The sequence below is a fragment of the Phaethon lepturus genome, unplaced genomic scaffold (assembly GCF_000687285.1).
Source record: "Phaethon lepturus isolate BGI_N335 unplaced genomic scaffold, ASM68728v1 scaffold25834, whole genome shotgun sequence".
NCBI classification, from domain to species: Eukaryota; Metazoa; Chordata; class Aves; order Phaethontiformes; family Phaethontidae; genus Phaethon; species Phaethon lepturus.
Genome location: NW_010537446.1, coordinates 23,917 through 34,326, shown reverse-complemented (window position 1 = coordinate 34,326; position 10,410 = coordinate 23,917). Strand labels below are relative to the sequence as shown.

Sequence of the window (10,410 nt, the reverse complement as noted above, 5' to 3'; positions counted from 1 at the left end):
AGCAGCCCAGGTGCTGTGCAGCGTTGGGGCTGGCACAAAAACCAGTCTGCCAGTTGTTGCCAAACTCTGTTTTAAAGACCCCAGTCTTCCCTCTATTTATGAGTTCAACTTATTTCTAAATAGATGAAACACAATGGAAAAGTGGTGGCAGGATTTTGAATTACAGTCAGAGTGAAGCAGCAGCTTCATTTTACTGGAAAAATAGCAAAAGCTATTTATAAAAATCTAATTTTTTCCATGAAAACATCATTTTTCTTCAGATACTTTCAAAATTATTCAGGACTTTTTTTTTTGTCCTAAAGTCTTGCAAAGAGGCTTCGAAATCTTTTGTGGAAATACACCCGGTGATATTCTGCAGACAAAACTGCTGTAGTCTGCCCTAAAAGCAAACAGAGGATCTGGAAAGTAATAATAATTGTTAGCTTTTCCAAACCTCCTTTCACACGGGGGCTGGAAAATAATTCATAAAGGTCTTTAAAATGGCAGACACGATCTCTGGTCTCTGCTTTACCCAGAGATGCTGGGAGCATCCTCGGGCGCAGAGCAGTGTGCAGCAGCCCCAGTAACGCAGCTTGCAGGCTCTGGTCCTGCGGGCACACACATGCTGCTGACCCCGTGGTACCATTGGTGTTGCCCAAATTTAACTGAGTGCTTAAGCATCTGCGAAGGGGGGCAATGATGAGAAAAACTCCTAAAATGAGGGGTTTTGCTCCCTGCTCCACGATGCTTGAGCTTGCTGGGCCAGCCTTCACCAGAAGGATATTTCTTCTTCTCTGGCCATCCCCTGGTTTCTTCTGCAGCTGCTGACAGCCACCTGGGCTTGCTCATGCAGCTGGGGTCAGCCTTGGCTATGAATCTTCCAAAAAGCTTTGCTCTCTCTTGTGTAAACACTGGCCCCTCCTTCCCTCGGCTCTTCCCGCGCTGGGACTCATCCCAACCATGTCACTCCTGTTTGTGCAAACCTGCCCTCGGCATTTCCTTGCACCAACGGGACAGGGCAAAGCTCCTCTCCTCCCTTCCCCACACTAAAAAAAAAAGGAGAAATAACCTGCAAAACGGTGGGTTTGCAGGAAAGACGTGCGTGGCCTCGGCAGCCAGAGGGATGGATGTCAGCTTAAGCAGCGCTGATGGGGCTGTGCTGGCTCCACGCTTCCCCTGGGGCTGTGTCTGCAGAGGCAGGGGGGACTGGGAAGCAACCAGTTTTCAAACAGCATTCGGCCGGTCTCCCTTGCTCCCTGGGAGCTTTTCTGATAGCCCGAGCACACACATGTTTGTGGCCAGGGCCACAAATACCGCAGCGATTCTGCCTTAGGCGTCACCAACTAATGCTGCAGCTTGCCTGAAGCCCTGACCTGGGACTCAGCAGACCTGTGGCCCCATCCTGGCTCTGCGTCAAATTTCCTGAGTGTTGTCCTGGGGCACCCATAAGCTACTGCTACACACACAGCAGAAAATAATCCAACCTGGGCTGGGATGTCCTGGATGGACACAGCATCCCTGCCTGGCAGTCTAAGGGGATGCTGAAGCACGGCAGGAGCTGGGCTGTGCTCAGACTTGTGGCTGAGCAGCCGTTTTTGGTGTGCACCCCCTGCTACCCTCCCTGGTGAGGGCACATGTTTTTCGTAAGCCCTCAGCTCCTGCAGTCAGTTCAATACGAGACTCCCGAATCTCAGAGAAATGTCCCGTATTTCAAGCCACCAGGGTCACGGAGGAGGCTAAGAATTTCCTGACAGCTCTAAGAGCCCAGAAAGGCAAAGAAAAGACTCATCCACATTTATTACATATTTTGAATCTCTGAGTTTTAAACCAATCCGTGTGTCCCACATCCTAATTCTCACTCCCAGGTAACGTGACTGCCCTGTGTCCCAAAAACATCTGGGAAGCTACCTCCTCAGGCCGATGCTTGCAACGTGGCTGCCCACCCAGGACCCTCCTGGCCGGGAGGCAATTCTCCTTGTGAATGCAAGGGAAGAAATAGGGAAAACCCAACAATCCCCATGCACAGCCAGCCCACATCTGGTGCCGGCAGCTGTGCACCCCAACAGGGCTGCGGCTCCGTACAGCAGTAGGGTATTCACGGGCAGGGAGCCAGAGTCATGCAAGCGCATGTGACTGGCTCAAAGCTGTAGGGGAACGTGAGGATCCAACCCAGAACTTGAGCCAATGTCCTAATCTTTGGGTCTCCATGACTTCTTCATCCAGCAATCTGTTCAGGCCAGCTCCTGCTGATGTCTTTTCTATGGGGCTGTGTACGAGCATAGCACAAACAGCAACTGAGTTTGAAACATCTCTGGTCCAAACAGGCTAAGGCCAGCTCCAGTGCAGAAGAAAACCATGGACCTTTTGGTTTTGATGTGCTGCTTTGTCTTTTGCTCGCTTGCGTTGGGCCCCAGAGCCCAGGCAGGCAGCAGGGTGCTCCTGCTGGAGACATGGAGCTGCCCCTTCTTCCTCTCCATCTTGCAGTGATGCCCCGAGAGACCCACTTTGTACAAGGGCACCCCTAAGCACATGGCAAAGGCATCTTTTCTGTAACGGAGGATGAGGCTTCAAGTGGGATTTGGGAGCAGCCAGCGGAAAGAAGGTGCAATAACTGGAGCGGGAGAAGGATGGTATCAGGCTGGGGCTCTTTCAGGACAGGGCTCTTTCAGGCCAGGTTTGGGGTTTTTTGCATCTGCCTCATCCTAATTTTCCTTCTTTCCTTCTATGCTGTGTTTCAGCTATGACTTTAAGCCATCCGGCACTTCAGAGCTGGAGGAAGACGAGGGGTTCAGCGACTGGTCCCAGAAGCTCGAGCAGCGCAAACAGAGGTGGGTAGGACACAGCCAGACCGAGGGCAGGGGAACCGACGTGCCCAGCAACCGGACCGTCCCCAAGGAGGGTGACCAAGCCCAGGTCAAGCCTAGCACGCATACAGATGAGGCCAGAGGCTGGAGCGTCAGCAGGACAGGACGGGGTGCAATCCGGCCACCATTCGGGCTAGCGGGGAGGAACAGGCTCAGGGGCTGCCCCAGGCTTTGGGGATGTTTGGATTGAGCTCTGCACTCCAAGCAATGGCAGCCTGCCAGGACGCCTGGGTTTGGAGGAGTGACAACAGCGGATTTAAGCCACCTGAGCTGCTGCAGGGGCTGAAACGGCCTCTAACATAATCCAGGCCAGCCTAAAAAGCTGTTCTAAGTTATTGCTGCTTCCTGGCTCATGTCAGCATAGTGGGTGTTATGGCCCCAGCCCACCTTGTGCTTGACTCCTCTTTCAGCGGGGGAAAACAGGCAGCAAGGAGCCCTGAGAGGTGCTTGTGTGCCAGCTGTTTAGTCCCCATCTCCCGTCACCCTTCCCTTGCTGAGCTGAACGAAACTCCTGCCTTAACCACTTCCCTTGGGCACCATCTACCTGCATGTGAACTCTGTGACTCAGGTCTCTTGGCAGCTTCATTTTATAGGGAATTTTTGCCCATGTGATGACACAGCCTCTTCTTTACCCCTGAGACTGAAAAAATGCCTAAGATTAATATTTACTGCTGAACAAATAAATAGAGCTCTCCTCTTTCTTACTTTTTTCCAAACACTGTAGCTAAACCGCTCTGCAAGCTGTACCTTTGCGGCCCTGACCCCACAAGCATTGCTCAAGCACCTCGCCGCGGCATTCATTATCACATCTGTGGGAGCAATTAGAGATCAGCCCCATCTGCTTTTCGGCATGCTGCCTCTTTTTCCACCCCTCCTTGCAAAGAGCTTGTCCGGAGAGAAAGGCTGCTTGCTATTCAAAAGACAGTTAGCTGGAAGAGTTGTGTTATCCTCTCCAGAAATTGCTCCTTGGTTTGTTTCTGTGATGCTTTTGCTTATTCTGTAGTGGGGCAGGAGGGTGCTGAGCAGGGGAGATGGCATCCGTGGCAGGTGAAGCCCATCTGGGAGGGGTGGTGCTTTAAAGGCAGCGGCTGTAGCAGAGCGAGTTTTTGGCTGGAGGCTGGTTGGGAGAGGCAGCTGAAGGGACTCAGACCTCGTGGGCTTGCTGGGAGAGGGCTTTTTGCAAAAACTGGACTCGCTTTCTGGTGCGTGGCTGTGCCCTGTAAAGCACCTTCAGCAGGTTTGCCTTGCTCACAGGCTTGGCGTGTGGTGTGAGCACAGGTAGGCTGTGTGTCCGGCTGGGACAAGCAGCCGGCGTTTCCCACCTCCCCTCTCTTCTGCTTGACTGAATATGGAGCAAGCTGTTTTTTTCATGTGAAGGACATTGAGGTGGTGGCTATGAATGTGGGGATGGAGACAATTGCTCTCTGTTGGATGGAGCTAAACCAGCTTGTGCATCCCCTGAGGACCTTGGGGCTAAGGCATATTTTCCTTTTTGGTTCTGGTTCCTCGCTTTGTGGGGGGTGATCCATGCTATCAGCTGCATGCAAGAGGGTGGGAGCTGTGTCAGACTAGCTGCCTCCCATACAAAATTGCTCTGGTGCGGATGGCATCTTATGGACTGCATCATATCTGCTGGCCTTAATTTTTACTATGAGCTTGCACTTTAGCTGGAGGCATTGCTGGCATTCTGGTTAAGAGAAACGAGTTACCTGGGCCTTCAGAGCCTGTTTGCTGTTGGTGACTGCACTGTTGTGGGAGGATGATTAGCAACAAGCCAAGCGAGCCAGCACATGCATCAGCTTTTTCCCTGTGTGGTCAGTGAGGAGGGCTGGATGGCGGCTGTCCTGCGAGCTGCCTTCCTAGCAGCAGAGAGGTGGGTGGAAAAGTCTTGCTTGAACTTTTTTTCATGTTACGGTGCTGGCTGGCGAGGCAGAAGCGGTGAGTCAGCCTTGCCCTTCGGCAGCTGCCTGCTAGCCAGCTCTCTAGCCGTGCTGTCACAAGCCGGGTAATTTTCTAAGAAATGGGAGGAGAAAGCTGTTCTCTGGCCAGGAAAAGTAAGATGGCAATAACATCTTGGTGCACGGCTGTGAGCCGTGGAGAGCTCTGGGGTTACGTGCTCCCTCTGACTCCCTGCCCAAAGGCATGGGCTGCTCTGCTTTCGCAAAGCTGGTCGCTTAAACGGGCTCCTGGCTCTCCTCTCTGCAGCCTCGGAGGCCTGGAGGAATCCTCTGGTACAGACCTCGTTGTGTTTTTTTTAAACCTAAGCCAAGGGGTGACCCTGGCTGCTTTAGAATTCCTTAGTTTTGCTGGGCAGTGACATGAGGAGAGACATGGTGTAATTTATTCTAGTGGGCAAAACTGAGGCTTGGGGTTAGGTGCAGATACGGCATTGCTTGTGAAGCACTGTGCCTTGCAAACAAAAAAAAAGCCTCATGTGAGTGGCTGTGGAGCCTTGCCCTGCGGTTTAGCTTCAGCTAGGGAAAGGGGGAATCTTGGGAAGCATGTTCACATGTCCTTGGTTGGGTCCTCCTCCAGCGAGAGGCTCTGTTAACACGGAAGATGAATTTAGGCAGAGGAAGTTTGGTGCTCCATGTTGAATTGATGCCGGGAACCGTGGCGGCAGTGTCAGATCTATGTTTGTGCACCAGGACCACAGAGCACGCTGGTTCACCTGGGATTTTGGCTGTAGCGAGCAGAGAATTGAGTCAGCGTCACAATGTGGTGGTAGTGTCCTCTCTGCCTGGGGTCTGAGTGGAGGTCTGATCTCTGTTTTCCTGTGGGTCTTCCCTGGGGTGAGGCTGGAAAGGTGCAGATAGCTTCAGCTCTGCCACAAGTCTTAGCTGAGCTGCATCTTGGACATTCAAAGTGCGTGAGTGATGTGACTGTTACATCTAGGTGCCTGGAACTGGATGGGACCATGAAGTGGCTGTGAGCCCTGGTGTAAAACACCCAGCAGGCTGTAGGCTTGGGGGTGTGATAAAACTAGATTTCTACAGGCCTGAGGCACCTGATAGTGTCTGTAGGGTCATAAGAATGTGTTTTGCTGCTTTGACCTCTCTCCCCCACCTCTAGGTCTCCACAACAGTCGTATGAAGAAGAGGACAGCGGTGTGAGGGAAGCTGAAGTCAAACTGGAGCAGATCCAGCTGGATCGGGAAAGCCCAGAGGAGATCCGGGAGGAGAATGTGGTTACTGGGGAGGAAGAGAGGCTGTGCCAGGAAGAACAACAGGTCCAAGAGCAGGAGGAAGAGGAGAGTGCTGAGCAAGAGGTGGGATCAGGAGGAGCTGACCTTCTCTCCAAGGGTTGGTGGAAGAGCTGGGGCTAGGGGATGCTCTCCAAGAACTCAGCTCACCATTGCTGCTTACACCGCTGGGTGTTGAGCCCACATAGACATGCTTTCATGGCATAACCTGGGGCTGGTGCCACTCTTGCGTATGTGCCTTCTTGGGGTCACTGCAGGCAGCCTCTGCCCTATTGCAAGGGTGGTGTGTTTGCTCCCAGAGTTTGTGGTGGTTTAGTCATGTCCCTGCAATACTGAGAAGGAAAGTGCTACTCTTTCTCCTGTGGTTTTGTGGGCAGTGAGTAGCTCTTCAGGAGAACTCAAATCTAAATTTTACTACTTGTTTTTCTCTCCCCAGCCTTTATTGCACCTTTGGAGCACTTTGGCTTGATGTGTTTCCAAACCTTGCATTGCTCCCAGCTGAGGTTTTCTTTCTTTGATCTTCTGATGAGGTGTAATTCCTGGTTAACGAGAGACAAGGCTGGAACTTGAGTGGTGTGCAAGTCCATTAGGGTGGTTGAGCTTCAGATTCTTTTGTTGTAAATGCATTTTGACTTGCTGAGGCTAGGATGCTTTTTGCATTTGAATGGTGTGTGTGACCCTTTCTAGACCTTTATACTAAAGGCAGCTGCTCTCTCTCCTTGTGACCTCTTTAGAGAAAAATCCCATTTTCCTATCTTAATAGTGGTGAGAAATCTTTATTAACTAATGCAAGGGCCCCTTTACATATAATTTTGGACCCTTGAACCTGCAAGATTTCTCTCTTTTTTTTTTTTTTTTTTTTTGTGGGAGTCTCTTTTCCCCCTGAAATGACACATGAGCTTCTTCCTGGATGTTTCAGAATTAGATGATGTGCACTCAAAACTTCTGTGCTCACGTGTTTATTTAGTGTAAAGCAGGAAGCCTGGGAGACAGGGGAAAAAAATCACTTTTGTTGCATAGTAAGCAGTTTGACCAGCTCACTTCCTGGCTTGTTCATTTTCTGCACCAGGAAAAGAAGAGAAGGAGAAATGAAGACGAAGAAACACCAGAAAAACGCCAGAAGGCCCCCAGCCCTGCTAGCCTGGAAGAGGAGGAGCTGTGCTCTGACCACACTGCAGTGTGCTCCACAAAGGTTTGTGTTCCCGGGGCTCCTCTGGAGGCAATGACAGCTATTGCAATAGAGCACCTAACTGATGATGAGGAAAGATGACCCAGGGCTTATGGTAATGTAGAGTGTATGTTTCCCTCATCTTCCTTGGTTGTCAACCTCCTCTCCTCCTACTTTGCCTGCTTGAGCTGTTGGATGCTGTAACCATCTCTGTGTATACTTTGCCAATTACTGTGAAAGTCTAAAGTTCACTGAGGACTCCAGGGAATATTGTAATATGGAGAAAGATGTTTGTGCTCTAAGCTTGTGAATTTGGTCAAAGATGACACATTAACTTAATCGGAAAATGAAATTTCCCTTCCCCCAAAAATACCCCAAAGCTTGAAGCACTGGAATTTCCCTATCTTACTTAAAATACAATCAGAAAGTATGACTTAAGTTTTTTAAGCAAACTGGGATTTCTGAAGCATCTTGTCTTTGCCCAATCACATCTGTCTGCATTGATGCTCTTGCGAAACTTCCATTTTTAACACCACCTGAATTGTATCTCATGACTTCTGTTGCATTTACTACAAATCCTCAGTTCTGTGCATGTGCTTTTAAATACAATAGATACAGATAAGTTGTTTCTGTAGTGAATTGCTTTTTGTCTTTGTAAGCCCTAAGCTTGTTGATTGTAGCAGTGAGGGAAAGGGTGAGGAGCCTGGGTAGCCTGTTAATCTGCTGTTGGTATTATCTCTGCTTTTTTGCATTTAGATCTGGGCTATTTGCTTCTTAGTCAGTATCTTCTGGTCAGGGAGGATTGTATGAACTTCCTCTTGCACCAGTAAACAGATCGTAAGATGAAGGTTTCATCATCTACAGCCATCAGATCTTGCTCTTAACAGAGAAGCCTTTTAAAAAAGTCAAGTAAAAAGAGGGGAGAAAGGGTGGGATTGGATGCAGGCCATGTGCTCATGTTAGGTCTGAAAAGTGGGGTGGGGGTGGCCAAAGCATATCGCTGGAGTGCGACCAGTGGGGAAATGTGGGAAATGCTTCCAGTGCCTTTTATGTGTTGAAATGCTCGTCATTATAACCCCAAAACACACATAGCTGACCTGAGCTTAACTGCTGCTGCTAGGATTAGCCAAGGGAAAGGCTCAGAAGTATAGTCTCTGTGTTTTATAACGGTGATGTCGGGGCTCACCAATAGACGAAGCTGAATGTAAAGCTGTTCAGGAAAAATGAACTTGGGATCCTTCCAAAGGAAGGCGGATCTTTACGCCCTGGCTAGCAGGGCTTTGTGTGAACAGTAAAAAATTAAACACATTGACCACCAAGAAGGTGTTTTGGCATGGGATCTTTCAGCAGAAACACTGCTTGTAGTGGAAAGACGTGAACATCTGCTGTGCGTGGTGAGCTCCCCTGACAGCTGTGGCTGGTGGAGGCCACGGACACATCTGGGGCAGGCAGTGTGCTGGGGTTGTAGAGTGATGGGGTGGTTTGGGGTTCAGAGGGCCAGCGTGGCCTGGGGGTTAAATGGATGTGTGGTGGCAGGGAGAAAGCCTTGTATCAGCCCCATTTTGTCCCAGGCTACTTGTGAGCTCTGAGTTTTGAAGTTGGCTGAGTGAGCAACTGTAGTTTCTTCTGGCCTTCAGAAAGTGCTTTGAACCAGAGAAATGCATGATTCTTGCTGCAACGATTTGCCTTATGGGACTGAGGGAGATGATCTCCAAATAGCTTAGGGAAAGTTTGTTCCCACGTAGACCATTATGCCAAGATCTATTGTCACCTACAGCCTGTTTCTAGGCCCCTCTGTGTTTAACTTGGTGCTTGTTTTTAACATTTCAGAAGGCGAAATGGGAGGTTGGCAAGGCTTTTCCCATTGGTATCTTATCTACTTGTAGTTGAAAAGCTGAGACATGGGAAGGGGTCTAGTGTAATTCCCCTTTCAGGTGCTGTTATGGCCCATGGGGTGCCAGCCTGCCCATCAATGTCCAGAGGGATGGGCAACCCAATCTCTGAAGTCACTGCTCGGGCAAGCACCAGCTCCTCCAGCACCAAGCAGAGGAGCAAGCTGGCAGCAGGCACACAGCCTACCCAGCAGAAACTGCTGGCTGGTGGGATCTCTCATGGTGCTGTGTTGGGACCTTGCAGAGTGACTCTCCCTAGCACATCTCTCTTAGTCAGGGTCGCACCCTTCGTTGGTGGTTGTCCTCTTCACTAATGGGCCTTGTGCTCTTTGGCACAGCTGTTAGATCTCTGATGCTGTCCTGTCTTCTGCTTAGTTAAAATTTAGCACTGGCATCCTGAATGTGTCTTAAAGTCAGCACTTAGCACTGCTTTTTGTCAGTTAACATGGTAGGTGATGTTTCCTGTGGCACAGAGAGCAGTATACAGGGAGAGAAGGTTCCTTGTTACTTGGTTGCTGCTCCTTGGCTCTGTAGGAGCTGCTGTTAAGAAACAGCCTCCTCTTTGACTTGAAAGTGATTTTACTCTCTGTTTTTGTTTTATGGGGCACAAAGAGCTGTGAGGTTCAGCAACACTTCAGCTTTCCTTTATTCAGTGGTTGTAAAGTGTTTGCTTGCCTTCCTGTCTTGGCTAAAGAGTTCTTGCATAGGAGGCTCTTGTGCAAAACTCTCCTTCCTGATGGCTTGACCTGAAGTGCTGCCTTACAGGTGGCTCCATGTGCTGCATTGCCCTGTCTGTGTGCTTCTATGGTGTGGATAAGCTGATGTAACTCATGGCTGTGCTGCTTGGCTACTCTTCTGCTGTAGATGTGGCTGGCAGTGCCTCTAGTTTTCCCCCTTGCCTTTCCACACTTGCCACTTTCTCTCTTGCGCCTGGCCAGGAAACTGAGTGTCTGAGAGACAACTGGTCCTTGAGCAGGGAAAATGGCCTTGGTTGCTTTTTCCGCTGTCAGTTGAGCTGCACATTGTTGGTTTGCCCCTGAAACTGGTTGCGCTGCTACTGTGCACTGGTGCTTTTGGTTAGGGTTCTGCTCAACTGCCTTGGAAAGGGGAAGCTCATTGTCTCTAACTAATGTGGGAACATGGGATTGAGTAAAGAATTTCTAACCAAAATCTGGGTGAGGGAGCAGGGAAGAGAAGTACTTGAATTGTGGTGAGCTGAGGTGACCTACATCCGTCTGAGGTCCATGGAGAAAAGTAATATCTTTTTCTTCTCTCCCACTTTAGATCACGGACAGAACCGAGTCG

At 50.0% G+C, this 10,410-nt stretch overlaps 1 protein-coding gene across 1 annotated transcript in view; it reads left to right on the top strand.

The window, feature by feature from the left end:
• The window catches only part of LOC104620311 (lymphocyte-specific protein 1-like), a gene marked incomplete at its 5' end in the record, with an annotated part of 24,583 nt that overhangs the window by 890 nt on the left and 13,283 nt on the right, over positions 1-10,410 (top strand). The window contains 4 exon segments of the mRNA XM_010286491.1: positions 2,718-2,807; positions 5,916-6,111; positions 7,115-7,237; positions 10,390-10,409. Of these exon segments, the coding sequence (XP_010284793.1) occupies positions 2,718-2,807; positions 5,916-6,111; positions 7,115-7,237; positions 10,390-10,409 (429 nt within the window).